The sequence below is a fragment of the Salmo salar genome, chromosome 23, assembly GCF_965601325.2.
Source record: "Salmo salar chromosome 23, fSalSal1, whole genome shotgun sequence".
Classification (NCBI taxonomy): Eukaryota; Metazoa; Chordata; class Actinopteri; order Salmoniformes; family Salmonidae; genus Salmo; species Salmo salar.
In genome coordinates this window covers 24,441,026-24,463,461 of record NC_138313.1, presented here as the reverse complement: position 1 = coordinate 24,463,461, position 22,436 = coordinate 24,441,026, and the positions used below count along the sequence as shown (strand labels likewise).

At 40.8% G+C, this 22,436-nt stretch overlaps 1 protein-coding gene across 3 annotated transcripts; it reads right to left on the bottom strand.

The window, feature by feature from the left end:
* Positions 1 to 437: 437 nt before the first annotated feature.
* LOC145862988 (uncharacterized) lies at positions 438 to 20,604 on the bottom strand. 3 transcript variants are annotated; one of them, XR_014382297.1, is made up of 3 exons: positions 20,322 to 20,602; positions 2,066 to 2,120; positions 438 to 1,843 (listed from the first exon to the last, which is right to left on the bottom strand). XR_014382297.1 is itself a non-coding variant. In XM_082967998.1 (3 exons), the coding sequence occupies exons 1-3, from the start codon at positions 20,330 to 20,332 to the stop codon at positions 1,542 to 1,544; spliced, it is 429 nt and encodes a 142-aa protein (XP_082824124.1). In that variant the 5' UTR covers positions 20,333 to 20,604; the 3' UTR covers positions 438 to 1,541. The 3 variants fall into 3 exon arrangements, 2 of the variants coding, with proteins under 2 accessions (XP_082824124.1, XP_082824123.1); XM_082967998.1 differs by having other exon boundaries at positions 2,005 to 2,120; positions 20,322 to 20,604; XM_082967997.1 differs by lacking the exon at positions 20,322 to 20,602 and adding an exon at positions 2,220 to 2,929.
* Positions 20,605 to 22,436: the final 1,832 nt, after the last annotated feature.

The window sequence follows — 22,436 nt, the reverse complement described above, 5'->3', positions numbered from 1 at the left end:
AATGTACACCACTGTGCTGTCCCAGACACCCACTCACTACAACACAAATCTGACAAACAACCTGCGCACATGGCAGTGGATGAATGGCCTTAAGTACTGTAATCCATAGGGTAGAGATGCTGTTAAGGCTTGGCTGCGTAGGGCAGTCATGTGAAACAGGTTTGGCTACTTAGGCCTTGCATAGGTGTGGCTCAGGTCTAGCCAGCAAACAAACATTGCTTCATGACCATGATGATGAGAAACACTGCATCACGTCCCTGCTGAACTTTCACTTTCTAAATGGTCCCTGCGGTGGAACAAACGCTTACGCAATGTCCTCGGGCACAGTATCACACAATCAACAAGCGGTCTTTGGCTGACAGACAGACCTGGGCCCTGGAAAATCTTTACAATCAGCACTGATGACTGGGTATTTGATATGAAAAAACTGCACAGCCTCACATAAAATACTTTATTTGATCCAAAGCATAGTAAATATTCAGAACATTCACTATGACAGGAAAACCACTGGGTTAAAATAATACAGTGCAAGATCAGAATTTCTCAGATAAGAGTCCTCATATCATGCCATTTAGCTAAAGCGACTTACGTCCATATATGTTTTTAGTATGGGTGGTCCTGGGATTCGAACCCACTAGGATAGTGGCTTTGCAAGGCTTTGTAAGAAAAATGCTCTACCAACTGACCTACAGAGGACCACAATATAATTACATAGACAACATATTTACATACACTCATATTCCACCACCTTATTAGATTTAATCACTTTGTAACTTAATGGTTGATCAATACGTTTTACAACTAAAATATTATAGAAAATAAGGTATGTATGTCTTTCTTGGGATTCCCTGTCCCCTAACATTCTGATAACATACAATAACGATACCAGTATACACATCCACTGAGTGTACAAAACATTAGGAACATAGACTGACCAGATGAATCCAAGTGAAAGCTATAATCCCGTTTTGATGTCAATTGTTAAATCCACTTCAATCAGTGTAGCTGAAGGGGAGAAGACTGGTTAAAGAATGATTTTTAATCCTTGTGACAATTGAGACATTGTGTGTGCCATTCAGAGGGTGAACTTCAACGCTGCTGGGTTTTTCACGCTCAACAGTTACCCGTGTGTATCAAGAATGGTCCACCATCCAAATGACATCCAGCCAACTTGACACATCTGTGGGAAGCATTGGAGTCAACATGGGCCAGCATCCCTGGGGAACGCTTTCAACACCTTGTAGAGTTAAATGCCCCAACGAATTGAGACTGTTCTGAAGGCAAAAGGGGGTGCAACTCAATATTAGGAAGGTGTTCCTAATGTTTTGTACACTCAATGTATATTTATTGTACACAAGTGAACACGTATGCATGTAATGTACCAGTATTTACTACCCGATTCTTTTAAGCAAACGTTACGATTTTAAGTTGCATGTAGAAATGTATCAGCTCCGTTGTTTATGTTTTCTTGTTGACTCAGTCTTTAACGGCATCTTACAGAGTGTGGCATAACACTTCTAGACTGTACTGTTTCAGTCCGGTCACTGTTCGACGAGCTCGTAGACTGAGAAAGTGCTCTCTTTCAGGTTGGGTTTGCCCGCGTTGAAGACGAGGTAAACCCGACCGCCTTTCAACAACTTGACCTCCGTAGCGAAGGTGATCTCAGGGCAGGTTCCGTTGTTGGTTTTGATCTTACGGCTGCTTTTAAGTCTCCAAAACAGGTAGACTTTCCCCTTGCCGTCTGCCATCGTCACCTGGCCATGGATGAAATAGATGGCGTCCTTTGGGGCGATGAAGATGTCATAGTCGAATTCGTCTATTTCTTCCTCTGACGGTTTGCCCTCTGAAGACAGAGGAGACAGTTACAGTTACCATCTGTGTATTGGATACACAGATGTTCTTGCCATAACCAGAGCCTTGTGTCTATTGCTGTGTCTACTTATTTCATTACACAGAGACAGTTAACATACACTTACAGTACATAAAGGATGTATAAAGTACTACCTGAGGTGGAGATTACTGTGTGATATGAAGACCATAGGAGAATAAAGACAGAAGCATTAACCTTGAAGTATGAAGGTCTTGTTGAATTTCTCTGTGCAATTTGCTTGTCCAGTTCCCTAGAAAGAGAGAGAGATGAGAAATACAACTTTACACACACACACACACACACACACACACACACACACACACACACACACACACACACACACCCTTACCTGTGTGGCTCTCTGGGTGTAGAACCCAATGCAGAACCCCACGAATAGAGCCATGATCACGAGCCCCATCACTGATACCAAGGCAACCACACACCTGAACCAGGGGCAGGGGGCTGCTGGTGAGAGGGGCCCAGGAAGGAACACCTTGGTGTCTTTATGTCTGTCTGCCTGTTTGTCCATCTGTAAGTTTACCTGACAGTCTACCAGTCTCTCCATTCTGATGTGTGTGAGTAGTGTGTCTACTTGTCTGACTGGCAGTCCTGACCATGTTCCTTATTAATAAGGCTCCTGTCTTCCCACACACTGTTATAAGGCAGAGATCCTGAGTCCGGCCCCCAGCCAGACAGCATGACACACTTCAAACTGTTCTCTTTGGCCCGCCTACAAACACCGCTCTACACACGCTCTTGCCCTGCTCCTTTTTAATGGCACATGCACAAAGAGGAAGAAAACACTTTGTTGCGAACAGCCAGGCCGCTGTGTGCGCGTGCGTGTGTGAGCGTACTTGAGTTTGTTGCATGCAAGTGCACGTTGGTGTGTGTCCCAGAATGTTCCCAGTACCAAGGCCGTTCCCATGCAGACAGACAGTCAGAATGTGCCAGGCTGCCAGGAACAGCCAGGCCTCTATATCACTCATGTATTCTTCTAAAACAGTCCGTTCGGCTGGAAAGTTACACTCAGTTGTTAATATCGCAGATCACTTTTACAACCCGTGCAACAGAATACACACTATTTATTTTATTATTATTATTTATATTTCTTCATGGTATCATAATAGGAGAGATGTTCCATTGTCAGATCCAGCTGAGGTCTAGACCTTAGGGTACCAAATACTATGCTCTTAGTCTTAGATATATTCAGGACTAATTTATTACAGACCACCCATTCTGAAACTAACTGCAACTCTCTGTTTAGATTTGCAGCGATTTCACTAGCTGTGGCCGCTGACGTGTATAGGGTTGAATCATAAGCAGACATAGACACACACACAGGCTGTGTTTAGGTGCTGCAAAGAAAGACATACTAAAGCTGGCTCAAAACAGAGTAGCACATCTTGCACTTTATTGTTCATGTAGAGCTAATGTCAACAAAATGCATGTTGACTTTCCTGGCTCAAAGTAGAGGAGAGATTGTCTGCATTACTTCTCGTTTTTGTAAGAAATATGAATGTGTTTAAATCTAAAAACGGTCTATTCAATCAACTAACATACAGCTCTGAAACACATTCATATTCCACAAGACATGCAACCAGAAGTCTCTTCACAGTTCCTATAGCCAAAATTAATTCAAAGCAATGCACAGTAATATATAGAGCCATGATAGCATGGAGCTCCCTGGAATCACAAATCACTCAAGCAAGCAACAAAAGCAGCAACATTTGTTTTAAAAAAACAAGTAAAACAGCACAACACCTCTGACCTAAATAGCTTGTAGCATCTTCCTCCCAAGCACATCTGGTGTTTGAGTTCAAGTTAAAGATATGATGTGCCCTTGGCATGAGTATATCAGGGCCTGCTTCAGAAAACAATTGTAAGAAAGGCCTCAGTAGAGTAAGGACTTCAGCCGTGCTCCATATGATACTCTGCACAGCTCACTGACTAACCAATGTAACAATCTCTCAGGATGTTTAAAGAACATTTGAGCAATGACATTAGGATATCAGGGCCTGCCTCAGTTGAGTAAAGTATTATTGATGTATGGAATGTAAGGCTTCAGTGTATAAAGTGTGTATTCTTATTTTAAATGTAAATATTTTTGTCATTGAGTTGATACCTAAGTATATACTGATATGTGTGCATGTGTGTGACTGGTGGACGCTGCTTGGTGTGAATGTGGTGTAGGGAAATGAAGGTGGAAATGTAAGACAAGTTGCTGATGTGGAAACCATTAAGTAGAAACTTTTGAGGAAGGAAACTACACACGATTCAAGTGTGCTTCATTCATGTCTTAACTTGCCTAGTTAAGTAAACATTAAAAAAATGTACGCTCATCACGGTGACAGAGGTGAAGGCCTAAGTGGGAGCCAAGGACCTTGGGTAAACTCCCATCTGATTCATATTATATAACAACTATCTGATTCATGGGGACGTTGTTTATTTTATGAGCAGGTCCATACCTCAGCGGTAGACTATAACACGTTACACTATATCTCAACTAACCCGTTAAGGGCAATAGACTGTAACAAGGCTCAAGATTCAAGGCCTGTTTATTTCATGTTACTGTTTACCTAATGAAACCCATAGCAGGTGGTAACTGTATAACAAAAGGCCTACAAGTTTAAGAGGTTAAAGTGGGGGGAAAAAGTATTTGATCCCCTGCTGATTTTGTACGTTTGCCCACTGACGAAGAAAGGATCAGTCTATAATTTTAATGGTAAGTTTATTTGAACAGTGAGACACAGAACAACAACAAAAATATCCAGAAAAATGCATGTCAAAAATATTATAAATTGATTTGCATTTTAATGAGAGAAATAAGTATTTGACCCCCCCTCTCAATCAGAAAGATTTCTGGCTCCCAGGTGTCTTTTATACAGGTAACGAGCTGAGATTAGGAGCACACTCTTAAAGGGAGTGCTCCTAACCGCAGCTTGTTACCTGTAAAAAAGACACCTGTCCACAGAAGCAATCAATCAATCAGATTCCAAACTCTCCACCATGGCCAAGACCAAAGAGCTCTCCAAGGATGTCAGGGACAAGATTGTAGACCTACACAAGGCTGGAATGGGCTACAAGACCATCGCCAAGCAGCTTGGTGAGAAGGTGACAACATTTGGTGCGATTATTCGCAAATGGAAGAAACACAAAAGAACTGTCAATATCCCTCAGCCTGGGGCTCCATGCAAGATCTCACCTCGTGGAGTTGCAATGATCATGAGAACGGTGAGGAATCAGCCCAGAACTACACGGGAGAATCTTGTCAATGATCTCAAGACAGCTGGGACCATAGTCACCAAGAAAACAATTGGTAACACACTACGCCGTGAAGGACTGAAATCCTGCAGCGCCCGCAAGGTCCCCCTGCTCAAGAATACATATACATGCCCGTCTGAAGTTTGCCAATGAACATCTGAGTGAATCAGAGGACAACTGGTGAAAGTGTTGTGGTCAGATGAGACCAAAATGGAGCTCTTTGACATCAACTCAACTCGCCGTGTTTGGAGGAATGCTGCCTATGACCCCAAGAACACCATCCCCACCATAAAACATGGAGGTGGAAACATTGTTTTGGGGGTGTTTTTCTGCTAAGGGGACAGGACAACTTCACCGCATCAAAGGGACGATGGACGGGGCCATGTACCGTCAAATCTTGGGTGGGGACCTCCTTCCCTCAGCCAGGGCATTGAAAATGGGTCGTGGATGGGTATTCCAGCATGACAATGACCCAAAACACACGGCCAAGCCAACAAAGGAGTGGCTCAAGAAGAAGCACATTAAGGTCCTGGAGTGGCCTAGCCAGTCTCCAAACCTTAATCCCATAGAAAATCTGTGGAGGGAGCTGAAGATTCGAGTTGCCAAACGTCAGCCTCGAAACCTTAATGACTTGGAGAAGATCTGCAAAGAGGAGTGGGACAAAATCCCTCCTGTGATGTGTGCAAACCTGGTGGCCAACTACAAGAAACGTCTGACCTCTGATTGCCAACAAGGGTTTTGTCACCAAGTGCTAAGTCATGTTTTGCAGAGGGGTCAAATACTTATTTCCCTCATTAAAATGCAAATCATTTTATAACATTTTTGACATGCGTGTTTCTGGATTTCTTTGTTGTTATTCTGTCTCTCACTGTTCAAATAAACCTATTAAAATTATAGACTGATCATTTCTTTGTAAGTGGGCAAACGTACAAAATCAGCAGGGGATCAAATACTTTTCCCCCCCCACTGTACATGTTACCCCAGGAAACCCATTGCGGGTGGAAACTATAAAAAGTCTATACTTTATCACAGGATACCCATTACAGGTGGTAACTTTAGAAACAAGGTTGCTATATTCACATCAGGGGAATTCAGGGAAGTGTTAAGGACAACAGTGGAACTATGTTTTCAAGATTTATTGTGTTATCCTTGATGATTTTCTTAAATAGTATGTGGAGGCGTCACCGTCTGGAGTGCCCTTTTTTTTGTATGAAATAAATTCAATCAATATTGCATTTTCGTTTTTGTGTGTTGGACTTGCTTTCAGTAAGTCTATGAATCACATGATTATAAAGACATACATGTGTGAAAGCATGCATATGCGACACACACATATGTATGGTTATATTTTAATGTTATATTTATTTTTTTATTTTATGGCGCCAACACTTGTATCATTTTTCTAAGCCTCCCAGGTATCTGCATTGAAAGTAATGTACTGTACAGTGTCTTCAGAAAGTATTCACACCCATTAACTTTTTCCACATTTTGTTATGTTACAGCCTGAATTTAAAATGGATTACATTTTGAGTTTGTGTCACTGGCCTACACACAATACCCCATAATGTCAAAGTGGAATTATGTTTTTAGAAATGTTTCCAAATTAATAAAAAATTAAAAGCTGAAATGTCTTTAGTCAATGTGGATAGAATACGTAGTATATCTGAAGAATATGAAGGATATAATAGTATATATATACAGCAATAGTTGGCTAGAATGGCCTTGACTAGAATACAGTATATACATACTAAATGGGTAAAACAGTATGTAAACATTATTCAAGTGACCAGTGTTCCATTATTAAAGTGGAACTGACAGCATTTTAGCAAAATAAAATCTTATTCAAATCTGCTCATATACATCCCAGGAAGAATATGACACCTGTAAAAAAAAAAAAAAAAGATCTGACAAGCGAGATATGGTCATTTTCACAAATTCATAGAATGTTTGGGAATGCCGATATATTCCCACTCTATAACAACAGAGTGGGAAAGCAGCCATACATCTGGACAATTAATAGGCACTGCCAGCGGCATAACTTTCACCGGGGACATGTCCCCCCCAGTTTTATCATTGCACTGTGATACAAAACGCAGCTCCGCTGTGCTTTGCAGGACCATGCGGACGCCTCAGAGCGGTGGGGTAGGCTGTTTTCCAGTTTCAGCCGGATGGATTTAGGAACGCACAGACACTGCAGAGCATGCGGACAGGCTGTGTGAAGGCAAAACGTCTGAAAGGCTGGCGTATAGAACCAATATGGGAGATATGAACAGAGGCAGCTGCAGTCTGTGTTGCGATTTTCTACGTGTTGTAAAAGCAAGCAGAGCAGAAACTGGCCACTCTTTAGTTGACTGATCTAGCTGGCAAGGTAACTGCTGTTTGATAGAAATCATTTTGTTTTATTTCCAGTGCTGAGCTAGTAGTGTAACTGACATGTTACGGTAGCTGTTTCATCCCCTCTCGACTGAATTAAATGAACTACTAGCAGCTAGTTAGCTAGCTAGTAGCTACCACAGACAGTTTAGCTCTATCTGTCAGGTAGCAGTATCTAACAGCTGTTGTGTGTATGGAAATGTATTCTGGGCTTTGTTTTGTCCCATTTCAACAGAAGTAAATTTGATGATGTACCATTATAGCATTAGCTAGCCGAGCTGGCCAAAAGTTGACTAACGTTAGTTAACTAACTAGCTATTATGTTTGCCTCAATCACACTAGATCTGAATCAAATGATGAAACCAGCGGGCAAAAAAATGTAAGACTGATATTCAGACTTCTTTTTAATTAGTCAGTATAGCAATGTAACATTATTAATCTGTCAGTTTCCCTAGCTAATTCCCTACTTTTCACACGGCATAAACAGCTCTACAGGCTTCACTGTCATGGTGCACAGTCAGTACACAACACTATGCTCATCATGTCTTAGCAGGATAAGATGGTGACAGGTGTCCCTGCAGGGTCAGACAGCCAGGGAAGACCAGTCTACAGAGCTCAGGTGAATTTTGCAGTATATTATAACAATCAGGGAATGGATACAAAGTTCCATATTGAGTTAATGGGTAGGCTACAGTCGGAGATCTGTGAATAATGGCAATTTCAATAATTTAACCATTATGTTATCCATGAATAGAATCCATGTATAAATGTACACCAATGAAATTCTTTGTCATGCCTCATCTGAGCAGGATCAGATGGTGACAGGGGTCTCATCAGGGTCAGGCAGCCAGGGAAGACCAGTCTGTGACAGAGCTGAGCTGAATTTTTGCAGATACAACAATGTATTTTCTCTGTGCAGCAAACACTGGACAAGCGAAAAGCTTCAAAGATTGAAACTATTTTAAGGCAGTCTGAGAAATCTCTAAAGTTGATTTCCAAACTGTACCAAGGGTTGATAAGGCTTTTCCAGATGACACAAAACTAAAAAAGGTGAGGAAGACCTGGGAGATGCTATTGATGATGATGAATGGATACAGATATGTTAGAATGCCCAGTCATGTTCATATAATCTCAGACATAAATGACTGCAGTTTAAGACCATCCATAGAACGTACTATATGCCAGTGAAACTGAATATTATGCACACAGAAATGTAACTATTCTGCTGGAGGTGTTAAACACAAAAGGGGACATATTTGCCTTTGTTATGGTCTTGTGAAGGCTGGCTGAATTCTGGCAAAGAGTATGTTATTTTATCTCAGCATGTCTACAGATTCTCCCTTCCCTGTTTTTGTTTGCTTGGAAATGTTGATACTGGAGTCTGTTATCAGAAGAAACTGTGTAAACTAGCATTTATAGCGGCTAAGAAATGCATTCACAGATCTTCATTGTAAAGGGTTTAAACACTGTTTCCCATGCTTGTTCAATGAATCAGAAACAAGTAATGAACATGCACCTGTGGAACGGTCATTAAGACACTAACAGCTTACAGACGGTAGGCAATTAAGGTCACAGTTATGAAAACTTAGGACACTAGAGAGGCCTTTTGTTAGTCACGTCTGTGGAACTTGTTCAGTTTGTTTTTGACTCTTGTTATGTTCATACAAATATTTGCACATGTTAAGTTTGCTGAAAATAAATGCAGTTGACAGTGAGAGGACGTTTCTTTTTTTTGCTGAGTTTATGTACATGTAGGTAGAGATAAAGTGACTATGCATAGATTATAAACTGACAGTAGCAGCAGTCTAAAAGAGCAGTCTGGGTATCCCTTTGATTAACTGTTCAGGAGTCTTATGGCTTATGGGTAGAAGCTGTTAAGAAGCCTTTTGGACCTCGACTTGGCGCTCCGGTACCACTTGCCGTGCGGTAGCAGAGAGAACAGTCTATGACTAGGGTGGCTGGAGTCTTTGCCAATTTTTAGGGCCTTCCTCTGACACCGCCTGGTATAAAGGTGCTGGATGGCAGGAAGCTTGGCCCCAGTGATGTACTGGGCCGTACGCACTACCCTCTGTAGTGCCTTGCAGTCGGAGGCTGAGCAGTTACCATACCAGGCAGTGATGCAACCAGTCAGGATGCTCTCGATGGTGCAGCTGTAGAACCTTTTGAGGATCTGAGGACCCATGCCAAATCTTTTCAGTCTCCTGAGGGGGAATAGGCTTTGTCATGCCCTCTTCACGACTGTCTTAGTGTGTTTGGACCATGAGTTTGTTGGTGATGTGGACACCAATGAACTTGAAGCGCTCAACCTGCTCCACTACAGCCCCGTCGATGAGAATAGGGGCGTGCTCGGTCCTCCCTTTCCTGTAGTCCACAATCATCTCCTTTTGTCTTGATCACGCCATGCAGTCATGAGTGAACAGGAAGTACAGGAGGGGACTGAGCACGCATCCCTGAGGGGCCCCTGTGTTGAGGATCAGCGTGGCACATATGTTGTTACCTACCCTTACCACCTGGAGGCGGCCTGTCAGGAAGTCCAGGATCCAGTTGCAGAGGGAGGTGTTTAGTCCCAGGGTCCTTAGCTTATTGATAAGCTTTGAGGGCACTATGGTATTGAATGCTGAGCTATAGTCAATGAATAGCATTCTCACATAGGTGTTCCTTTAGTCCAGGTGAGAAACGACAGTGTTGTGTGCAATAGAGTTTGCATCATCTGTGGATCTGTTGGGGCGGTATGCAAATTGGAGTGGGTCTAGGGTTTCTGGGATAATGGTGTTGATGTGAGCCATGACCAGCCTTTCAAAGCACTTCACAGCTACAGACGTGAGTGCTACGGGTCAGTAGTAATTTAGGCAGGTTACCTTAGTGTTCTTGGGCACAGGGACTATGGTGGTCTGCTTGAAACATGTTGGTATTACAGATTGAAAATGTCAGTGAAGACACCTGCCAGTTGGTCAGCGCATGCTCGGAGTGCACGTCCTGGAAATCCATCTGGCCCTGCGGCCTTGTGAATGTTGACCTGTTGAAAGGTCTTACTCACATCGGCTACGGAGAGCGTCGTCCGGAACAGCTGTTGCTCTCATGCATGTTTCAGTGTTACTTGCCTCGAAGGGAGCATAGAAGTCATTTAGCTCGTCTGGTAGGTTTGTGACTGGGCAGCTCGTGGCTTTGCTTCCCTTTGTAGTCTGTAATAGTTTGTAAGCCCTGCAACTTCCGACGAGCGTCGGAGCTGGTGTAGTACGATTCAATCTTAGTCCTGTATTGACGCTTTGCATGTTTGATGGTTTGTCGGAGGGCATAGCGGGATTTCTTATAAGCTTCCGGGTTATAGGAGTCCCACTCTTTGAAAGCGGCAGCTCTACCCTTTAGCTCAGTGTGGATGTTGCCTGTAATCCATGGCTTCTGGTTGGGGTATGTGTAACAGTGTAGGTTCCGTCCCTCTCTTCGCTCCAACCTGGGCTCGAACCAGGGACCCTTGCACACATCAACAACTGACACCCACGAAGCATCGTTACCCATCGCGCCACAAAAGCCGTGGCCCTTGCAACGCAAGGGGAACAACCACTTCAGGTCTCAGAGCGAGTGACGTCACTGATTGAAACGCTATTAGCTCGCACCACCGCTAACTAACTAGCAATTTCACATCGGTTACATATGTACATACGGTCACTGTGGGGACGACGTCATCGATGCACTTATTGATGAAGCCAGTGACTGATGTGGTGTACTCTTCAATGCCATCGGAAGAATCCCAGAACATATTCCAGTCTGTGCTATTATTAGACCTATGATATGAATTATACGGAGGGCGTACTGTTTCTGTGTAGATCTTTTTTATAAAAACTTTTGTTTTCCAAACCTTTCCCAAGTTGTGTGGTGAGAGAGTTGAGTTATTGACTAGACTGGTTTGGTGGTTGGGCGTGCAGGCTGCTCGGGCTGGCTTTGCAGAAATTTGATATAGAGGTTGTCTTAATAAAGACCATCAAAAGTATTTGTACTTTATTTGTAAGAGTTGTTCATTTGTTAGGCTATTGGTTAAATTGCAACACAATATTGATTATTGAATTATCATTCATCGAGTTCAGTCTTATCACTTAAACATATCTTACATAGCTTGATGACTGTGTAATTTTGCGTACTTTATGTTGTTCTAAATAGAGACGGCTAGAAGGGCCATATTAGATTGTGTAGAAATGCAGGAAATGAGCTTTAGATGCCCCCCAAAATGGGAGGACCACCAGACCCCTCACCAATTATGTCCCTCCCACGCAAAGCGATGAACATTTATTGCTAGCTAACCAAATGACACCTGCAGCATCTCTAGCTGTAGCCAATGAAAAACGATATGAGGGGAAAAGTTTGGTCACTCACCCACTGCTCCAATGACATGACTAGCTAGGTAATGTTAGGCTCCGTGTTTTTAGCTTGCTAAATAAATAGCTAGTTACATAAATGGATATGCTAGCTCAGGGGTGTCAAACTCAATCAGCACACAGGCCATATAGAAAAAACAACGGATTCGCGGACGAGACATAGCCTATTTTTTTTTTACAAAAAACGTGCAACTGAGACCCAAACTGGCCATTGTTTTATAAAACAATATTGCCCTTTATAATGTTAACTTATGCACATAGAATGCTATATATAGCATTTTAACATATTAACCCTCCTGTTATGTTGCAGGTCAATTTGACCCATTTCCACTTTTGAGTTGTCTAAAATACTAGTTAACCTATCTTTTTATCCATGAAATTAAATGACTTTTCCTCATTTAGGGTCATGCACCTAACTTCAAAATGTGGACATGCTGATGTGTTCTGGAATGTCTGTGTAGATTGTGTAGACAAACATGATGTTGTGGGTCATTTTGACCCAGAGGCTTTCATGTGTATAGATATTTGCACAGGTCCTAAATAAACAAGTGTCTTTGATGTATTTTGTTTTGACTGGTTCTGGTTGCACTTTTATAATTATGTTTGGGTGTAAATTACTTTCCCAAGTTTCTCCTTCTCAGTGTGAGAGCAGCAGATCTGACACAGACACTCAAATGAGCTCCAAACGATTTTCAGCCAATGAAGCCTTATCACAAATTCTGGACTGACAGTGAAATAGAAGAAGTGGTTTCAGAGACAGAGGACATTTCAGTGATAGAGGACAATGCTGTTGAGGATACAGATTGTGAATTTTTATTTGGTAAAGACAATTCAGAGGAGTCTGCCATACCATCCCCTCCATCAGATGAGAGAGCATGCAACAACCATCATCCAGAGAAGAGAGGACATGGAAGTCTAAAGATGGTAATATAGAATGGGCACCGTCACCACAATGAAGTCAAGGTAGACTGTCAGCTTCCAATGTAATCAAAATTGTTCCTGGGCCTACACGATTTGCTCTGCTCTGCTCTGCTTGCTAAGACAGTAAAACCAGCACCACTTGTGTAGAATGCAATAAATTAATCTGCAGAAAGCACACACACGTACATTGTATTCAACATGTGGAGAGAAAGACTGAAGGGATCATTTTGACCAATAGAGTCAAATCCCACCTAAGTGTTACTGTGAAATACAAAAAAAATGCCTACTTGGAGAAACAGAAAATGCTTGTTTGTGAGAAAGGAAATGTACTTAACAAATAGTTCTTAAATATAGAGTTTTTGAAATCAAATGTTCTTGCATTTCTTCTTTCTGAAAGGACTGACAACAAAATAAAAGTTTTGGCTATTTTTACTTGATTCTTTGACTGTCTTGCGTGTTTAAACTGTGCGGGTCAATCTCACCCATACCACAATGAATGTCATTTTTTTTAGCAAAGCACAAGGGTTAAAACAAAAGAGAAAAATAATATCTGTCCAGCCTTTGCTGCTATGCTTTAGATGTGCATAATATGCTGCAACCTTAACTGAAAAGTATTTAATAACTCAAAATAACACAAACTTAGCTATTGGTTGTTGTAACATTTAAACTTAAAACATGTTTTTCTTTTTTTTTTGCACCACATGCATCACCGTTGTGGTTAAATGCAGCATTGCTGTATGGTGCACTCAAAATGTATTGTAGTTGAGTAGCCAAGTTGAATTCACCAATGCGAACACATCAGGCTGTAATTTCAGAAAGTAGAAGACTCATTTAGACTTGCTGGTGTGTCCAATTAGCCACGCTATGACTGACTTGTGATTGTTGCTAGTTTGACTGCATTGACATTCTCAGCCTTCGTTATAGTGGTCCGTTTTTGTTCAAAATATTGAGTCATTGAAATGGTGCATCCCGAGAGGTTGGGGGCAGGAAACAATGTACCAGGCCATCTGATTCACAATCTGATAGCAATATTGTTTGGACTACCAAGAAATGTATTGTCGAATTATATTAACCCTTCAAACCGCAATAGAATTCTAGAATGCTGCTGTAGATTACTGAACATTTTAAAGAAAAAGCTAATTTTCCTCACACATAAAAAAATAAAAAAGACATAGCTCAAAAACAAAACAAATGACAATTACAAATTAACTTAGTTTTAAAGAGCACAACCTCTTATTTAATATGACATCACATTCATGTCAATAGGAATAACACTCATTTTGTCTTCCATTGTGTGAAGACACTCACTATCAAAAAAAGATTAACACTCAACACAACAAAAAACCCTGGAGTATTTAAATTGTAGTTATTTGACTAAATTACTCACTCAATATGTACCAAGTGTAATATACTTATAAATATTGTTTACATATAAATAATTATCCAAAATGTGACCAGAGGACAATATTCAGAATTCACACGAAGTAGGCCATTTGATTGTTACAGAAGTAAGAATCGTTGTCAATGTAAAAAGGCAAAAAAAAAAACTATTCAGACTATTTCAAAATGTAGGTAACCTCTCTCAATAAGACTGAGTACAGACCAGGCCTGAAACAAAATGTAGAAATAGTAGCCTACTTTGACAACAATTCAGTAAATGCAACAAGTATTAGACAGTCAGATAAAGAAAGAAGATATAAAACACAACTGTTCAGAGACAAAATATTTTTAGGACAAATTCATATTTCACACTAGAGGTCGACTGATTAATTAGGGCCGATTTCAAGTTTTCATAACAAATTGGTAATCAGCATTTTTGGACACCGATCATATCCGATTACATTTACATTTACGTTACATTTACGTCATTTAGCAGACGCTCTTATCCAGAGCGACTTACAGTAGTGAATGCATACATTTCAATTCATTTTATCCCTTTTTATTTTTTTCCTCGTACTGGCCCCCCGTGGGAATCGAACCCACAACCCTGGCGTTGCAAACACCATGCTCTACCAACTGAGCCACATTGCACTCCACGAGGAGACTGCATGGCAGGCTGACTACCTGTTATGCAAGTGCAGCAAGGAGCCAAGGTAAGGTGCTAGCTAGCATTAAACGTATCTTGTAAAAAAACTATCTTAACATAATCACTAGATAACTACACATGGTTGATGATATTACTAGTTTATCTAGCTTGTCCTGCGTTGCATATAATCGATGCGGTGCCTGTTAATTTAGCATTGAATCACAGCCTACTTTGCCAAATGGGTTATGATTTAACAAGCGCATTCGCGAAAATAGCACTGTAGTTGCACCAATGTGTACCTAACCATAAATTGCAGGGAAATTGTGTCACTTCTCTTGCGTTCTGTGCAACAGAGTCAGGGTACAGTGAGGGAAAAAAGTATTTGATCCCCTGCTGATTTTGTACATTTGCCCACTGACAAAGAAATGATCAGTCTCTAATTTTAATGGTAGGTTTATTTGAACTTCTGGAAGCACTGCCCTATCCTGCAATGTGGCACAGAACACGTAGAGCACCCAAAGGATGTTTCTACACATCTCCCACTCTTTGCCATGTGTCCACTCCAGATGCACACCACCCACCCTCTCTTGCATCCTTCAAACGTCACCCGATTTCAAATAAGTTACAACTTGGTCCACACACCCTGGTGCAACACTCTTGGCTCCCCTCTTCCTGCCACTGGGAAGGGACCTTTGCAGGGTCCCCCACACAATGTGTGCATTTATGATGACAATGTTGAGCATCCCCCAAAACACATACTTCCACCTGTGCGTCCCACATTGTAATAGTTCCTCAGTTGGTCAAGATGGTCAACCCCGCCCATTTTCTTCTTGTAATCCATTACAAGCTCTGGAACATATGTTAGTTCCTACCACTTTTAAAAACAACTCCAAAACCCCTGCCACTGTCACTTTCAGGCCCAGGCTGTGTTGTACAAGGGTTAATGGTGAGAATTTGGGAGAACACACTCCATGGAAATGTACGTGCCCTCTTGGGTGAGCTCTCCCTCTGCTTCAGCCTCTCCCTCTGATTCCTCCTCTTCTCTCCACTCCTTCACTCTCACTTCCCCCTCATCTCTATCCCTCCAGTCATCTCTAACTCCTCTTCCTCCCTGCCTTTTGCTGCTGAGCCCTGACTCTCTTTTAAAACATTTTTTTTTTTTATTAACAACAAATCAATACAGGAAGTACATGTGGGAACACAAGTATATATAAATAATATACAAAGGACAATTGGGCTAGGGGGTACAACATCACATTACACAAGGACCTTAAGGGACATACATACACTTATAATTCTAACAGCTTTTTTGTTAGTAGAGTATTTAATTGTCTTAAAATACAGTTCAATTTCTTTTTATAAGATAAGAAAATGTGGTGTTTTGTTTGTAAATTTACATTTGTGAATATGAAATTTTGGCAAAAGAATAATGAAATTAATTACATAAAAATGTTTCAGCTTATTTCTATCGTAGGTAAAGAATCCAAGCAGTACATCTCTCCACAATAGTGTAAGACCTTCATAAAACTGTTCAATTATAAATCTACTGATGTCTTGCCACAGTTTTCTTACATGAATACAATGCCAAAAAAGATGCAACACTGTTTCTGGGTGGTCATTACAAAAGGAGCAATTTGAGTTGATGTTTTCCTTAAACTTCTTCATATAGTGGTTGGCAGGATAATATTTATGAATCATTTTAAAGGAAACTTCCTTAAGTTGTTAACAAGTAGGTATGTGTGTGGCAACATCCAAACTTTTTTCCAACAGATATTATCAATAAATCCATTCCAATAAGTCATGACATAAGGTATAGATACAACATCCTGCTGAAACAAGGTTTGTATCGCTCTGTTGTTGAATGGACCAAAAGAGAACAAATCTTTCCTACTGATGAGTCAACAGGGTCAGCGGAAGGTAGGCTCTGAGGGTCAGGTCTTGACACGTTCCTGAATAATAAAGCAACACCTGAAGGAATGGCATCTAAAACAATTGCAAAATCTTTAGGTGTTACAGGGACCTTGTAAAGTGATAATAATTCCTTATAACTGAGTAAAAGACCCTCTTCATTTACCAGTTGGCTCACCAATAGGATATTATTTCAGAACCAATATTCTAAAAACAAAGAAGTACTTTTATATAATATATCCCGATTATTCCATATATAATATCTGTGTAGAGAAAAATTATGCTTATAAATTAACCTTTCTGGGAAGGGGGTTCCGCTAGCGGAACACCTGGCCTACAGCCAGTGAAATTGCAGGGCGCCAAATTCAAACAACAGAAATCTCATAATTAAAATTCCTCAAACATACAAGTATTATACACCATTTTAAAGATAAACTTCTCGTTAATCCAACCACAGTGTCCGATTTCAAAAAGGCTTTACGGTGAAAGCACACCATGCGATTATGTTAGGTCAGCGCCTAGCCACAAAAAAACCATACAGCCATTTTCCAAAGAAGGAGAGGTGTCACAAAAGTCAGAAATAGCGTTAAAATTAATCATTAACCTTTGATGATCTTCATCTGGTGGCACTCCCAGGACTCCATGTTAGACAATAAATGTTTGTTTTGTTCGATAAAGTTAATCTTTATGTCCAAAAACCGTGTTATGTTCAGAAATGCATTGTCGCAGAGAGCCACATCAAATTACAGAAATACTCATCAAAAACATTGATATAAGATACAAGTGTGATAAGGGATTTATATGTTTAAATGTAATGATTAAATAATTCTACCCTGAAACTTAACTATTAATGATTATTAGTTTATGTAGCATGTATAATGAATAATTAAAGTACTAAACATCAGTCCCATAAGGTTTAGTAGAGACCTGTGAGGAAGAGAAATGTATGTCTGTGCCTAAGAATACCGAGAACAATTAAGACTGTGTTTGGCTCGACCTGGCTAGAACTCTGAGAAACTTATGATAGGACAGGGAGTACTTCTCAAGGTTCCTCTAATCTCGGGGGAATGGAACGGACAGCGTTGGGTAGTGATAAACAGTGGGGAGAACTCTGGGGAGGGACACAGCTCACCTACTGTTCATGTGTATGTATGTGCGTAGGATATCTACTGTTTGTGTGGATGTATGTGCGTAAGTTGGGAATGAACTATAAAATGAATGTCTCTGTATTATGGACTTCAGAACGTTCTCTGAATAAACTGTACAGACCTTTAGCAGAAGCTGAGTCCTGGACTAATTATTATTAACCAGTGTCTTACAAACCTTGGGGATTGGTCAAAGCTTATTGATTGTTAGTTATTATCATTGGGATAGAAAATTCTCATGACAAAGTGTTATACATACGATTAAAGATACACTTCATGTTAACCTCTTCACTATAGGGGGCAGTATTTTCACGGCCGGATGAAAAACGTACCCAAATTAAACTGCCTCCTACTCAGACTCAGAAGGTAGGATATGCATATTATTAGTAGATTTGGATAGAAAACACTCTGAAGTTTCTAAAACTGTTTGAATGATGTCTGTGAGTATAACAGAACTCATATGGCAGGCAGAAACCTGAGAAAAATCCAACCAGGAAGTTTGACCTCACATGGTTGTAGTCATTTCAAATGATGTTCTGTATAAATCTACAGTGTCTGTGATGTCATATTGCACTTCCTAAGGCTTCCACTAGATGTCAACAGTCATTAGAACCTTGTTTGAGGCTTCTACAATGCAATTTGATTGAATAATACCCGGAAGAGTATGTGGTCGACCTGGTGTCGTTGCCTTACCTCGCGCGCACTCATGAAGGATTAGCCATTTTTATTTTTCTTCTGTAATGAATCTGCTATTGTCCGGTTGGAATATTATCGAAATTCTACGTTAAAAACACCCTAAATATTGATTGTGAACATGGTTTGACATGTTTCTACAAACGCTGAGGGAACTTTATAACTTTTCGTCGACGGTGGATATATGCATTTTGGAATAGTGATCTGGATGCGCCATCAAAACAGATTTATTTCGACATAAATGATGGACTTCATCGAACAAATTAACATTTCTTGTGGAAGTGGGAGACCTTCCGAGTGCATTCAGCCGAAGATCAGCAAAGGTAAGATAATATGCGTAACAGGCAGTTTACTCTGGGCATGCTTTTCATCCAAACTTCCCAATGCTGCCCCCTATCCCTAAAGAGTTCATTAAGGACCATGACAAGAACACCTGCCGATGAAAAGCAGAAAGTTTCACTGGAACTTTGTCAATATTATAATTGCAAACCAACATGAAGTTAAGGCCACCAAAAGTAGAGAAGACATGATGAGGAATAAAATTCCACATAGAAGTGGGTCTTCTTAGGAATTGTTTTATCCAATTGATCTTAAACGTATTATTTAAGGTAGTAAAGTCCAGAAAATTCAGCCCACCATTCTCATAAGTGTTCATTACAACAGTTTTCCTAATGTAATGGGTACTGCTTCTCCACAGAAAGTTGAAAAGCATCTGGTCTATCTCCTTGCTTATTTTACTGTCAAGATATAAAGATAGAGTGCCATATGTTAGTCTAGAGATTCCTAATAACCAAGGCTGAAGGTCTCTTCCTTTTAAAGATAGCCCTGACTCTCCACATCACTTCCTTTGCTTTCACTGACCTAGAGGAACAGAGGGAGAAGCAAGACATATGATACAATTGTGGTCAGGAAAATAATCTCTCACACACAGAGGGACACGGTGTGTGAGACTCGTTCTCTCTCTTTCTTTTTCTCAACCATAAAAAAAACTTCCTAATAAGGGGTTTCCATAATACATTTTGTGATAAAGTTACACGCAACCTCTCTCTCCTCCAATCAACTATTGCTTTCTTGCATGACAGGCTGGACTACAGAGTTCGCCAATGTTAGCTGATTAGTTACGAAGCTGAGACAGTTTCCAAATGAATTGCATCTGTAGAAACAGGAAAAAACGAGCAACTTGTTTCCAGGCTATGTAAACAAATATCCACCTCATAATATGAGCTCCACTGCACGGGCATCTACTACCCTAACACGACAGCTAAGCTGTCAAATAATAGGAATAGGAGGCAATGTATGGACTATGAATATCTGCACCTAGCAAACCATACCCAACAGATAAACACAAATGATTCAAGCCTTCATGTCGGTGGCTAGTTAGCTGGATATCTGTATGGCTAGCTAGTGAAAGTGACAGCAGAGGTTGACACTTCGTGAGCGCAGCCCATATTTAACCGCTACACACATTTTCTTGCCTGACAGACTAAAGTTAATTAACTAGCTAGCTGTAGCAAGCAGCTTGGGCCGTTTCCATATGAATTACATATACAATTACTATATACAACTAAACACTGTAACTATTTCCATGAGACAGAGAGCAATTATTCGAGCTCCACCACTGATGTGCTCGCCTGTACCAACCACGTTATGATGACATTACAGGATTTGCTAATCCGAGAGCTATTCCCCAAGTTTCACAGCATCAAACATCAACAACACCAAACATTTATCTGCTTTTTACTTATTTCACTCACCTCGACATCATCGCTTTTTAAAGTGCAAGGACGTTTCCGAATCTATATCACCAACCAACGAAAATACAGCATCTTTCACAGTGAAGAGCCTTATCTGCTTTGGCGCCGTCATTTTGAGTAATGAAGAAAAAAAACATTGAAAAGTAAAATGACAACAAACCCTGTTTCCGGTTGATGACAACAGCCACGCGGATACGACAAGCAAATTCATTTTGCGATATTGACAGATATTATTGTTAGAAAAACAAGGCAGTTCGCGGCCGCTATTGTAATTTAAAGAAATGCCGTCCATGGCCGCTAAGGGTTCTAAAGAGATGTATTAATCATTCATTAATGCATCCATCTATTCTGCCAACAATGCCTTACTTTACAGCATGGATTTTTTTGGTAAAATATAACCTATTTTTCAAACCTCTTATAAAGTTGTATTTGAAGCATAAACTGGGAATTTGATATATATTATGATTGTCTGTTTGTTTCATATCAGCAAAGTAGTTAAAACGCTGTCAGTTCCACTTTAAAGTGACCAGTGTTCCATGTCTATGTAAACTCAGCAAAAAAGAGATGTCCTCTCACTGGCAACTGTGTTTATTTTCAGCAAACTTAACATGTGTAAATATTTGTATGAACATAACAAGATTCAACAACTGAGACATAAACTGAACAAGTTCCACAGACATGTGACTAACATAAATGGACTTGCCAGTTCTTGCTGTGAGATGTTACCCCACTCTTCCACCAAGGCACCTGCAAGTTCCCGGACATTCCTGGGGGAATGGCCCTAGTGTAACCGATGTGAAATGGCTAGTTAGTTAGCGAGGTGCGCGCTAATAGCGTTTCAATCGGTGACGTCACTCGCTCTGAGACCTTGAAGTAGTTGTTCCCCTTGCTCTTCAAGGGTCGTGGCTTTTGTGGAGTGATGGGTAACGATGCTTCGTGGGAGGCAGTTGTTGATGTGTGCAGAGGGTCCCTGGTTCGAGCCCAGGTAGGGGCGAGGAGAAGGACGGAAGCTATACTGTTACACTAGCCCTCACCCGCCGATCCAACAGGTCCCAGACATGCTCAATGGGATTGAGAACCGTGCTCTTTGCTGGCCATGGCAGAACACTGACATTCCTGTCTTGCAGGAAATTGTGTACTATGTTATGTTTTATGATTTGTGTGGATCCCAGAAAGAGTAGCTGGTGCTTTAGCAGTGGCTAATGGGGATCTTAATAAAAAGCTAAATACTGCCATTCAGAACACACATTTTAATAAACACAAATGCATTACACACACACACACACACACACACACACACACACACACACACACACACACACACACACAGGCTTAATTCAATGAGAGGGGAGAGTGTGGGAATTACAGTTTCATTGTCTGTCTGTCTGTCTGTCTGTCTGTCTGTCTGTCTGTCTGTCTGTCTGTCTTTGTAGCAAGGGGGATTGGCTACACTACAGTTTTCTGTGTTAGCAATATGACGATGGATAGCTTTTCACTGCTTCCATGATATTGCTTGCACCTATCCAATTCCTTCAGATCTGCAAAGGTGTAAGGCCTTAGGGAAGGATCTAGGGGTTGTATCTGGACTGCGCCCAGTTTTTCAAACCCTTAGATAGAGTGTACTGGGAGACAGGGTTGGGGAACATTCGATTGAAAGCAGTTAATTCAGGAAGTAAACTCAAATTCCAATTCAATTATAGCAAAAAAGTCATATTTTTTCAATTTCTCAATATACTGAAAATATTTTTATTTATTTAAATCACTTCCTGAATTGGTGGCTAAAGTTCAAATTGACCCCAACCCTGTTGGAGACTTGACTTCAACCGGACCTGGAGCTCTCATCACATTTTCCACCATGAGAACACTCTCCCTGCCTCAAATGGAAAATGGAAAACAACAAAACAAGAACGGTTTGCTGGTTTGGAAATTCCGTCATTCTGTCTGCAACAGTCTTGATAACCTGCAGACAAAGAAGCGGAGAGGAAAACCTAGAAAAACACCCCCTTAACGCTATTAATAAAACAAAAGGTATGTAAAATCCCATCTGCAAACCTGCTTCATTTGAAAATGTAAGACAGGTTCATGCTTGTGTTCCATTTTGCCTTCAGGCAACAA

Bases quoted from the DNA above. Each gene is read 5' to 3' on its own strand.
- LOC145862988 (XM_082967997.1), bottom strand. From the start codon at position 2,435: ATGGAGAGACTGGTAGACTGTCAGGTAAACTTACAGATGGACAAACAG. The intron at 2,121-2,219 runs GTAAGGGTGTGT...CTCTCTTTCTAG, and splicing joins ACACCCAGAGAGCCACACAG to GGAACTGGACAAGCAAATTG. The intron at 1,844-2,065 runs GTTAATGCTTCT...CTCTGTCTTCAG, and splicing joins CAAGACCTTCATACTTCAAG to AGGGCAAACCGTCAGAGGAA.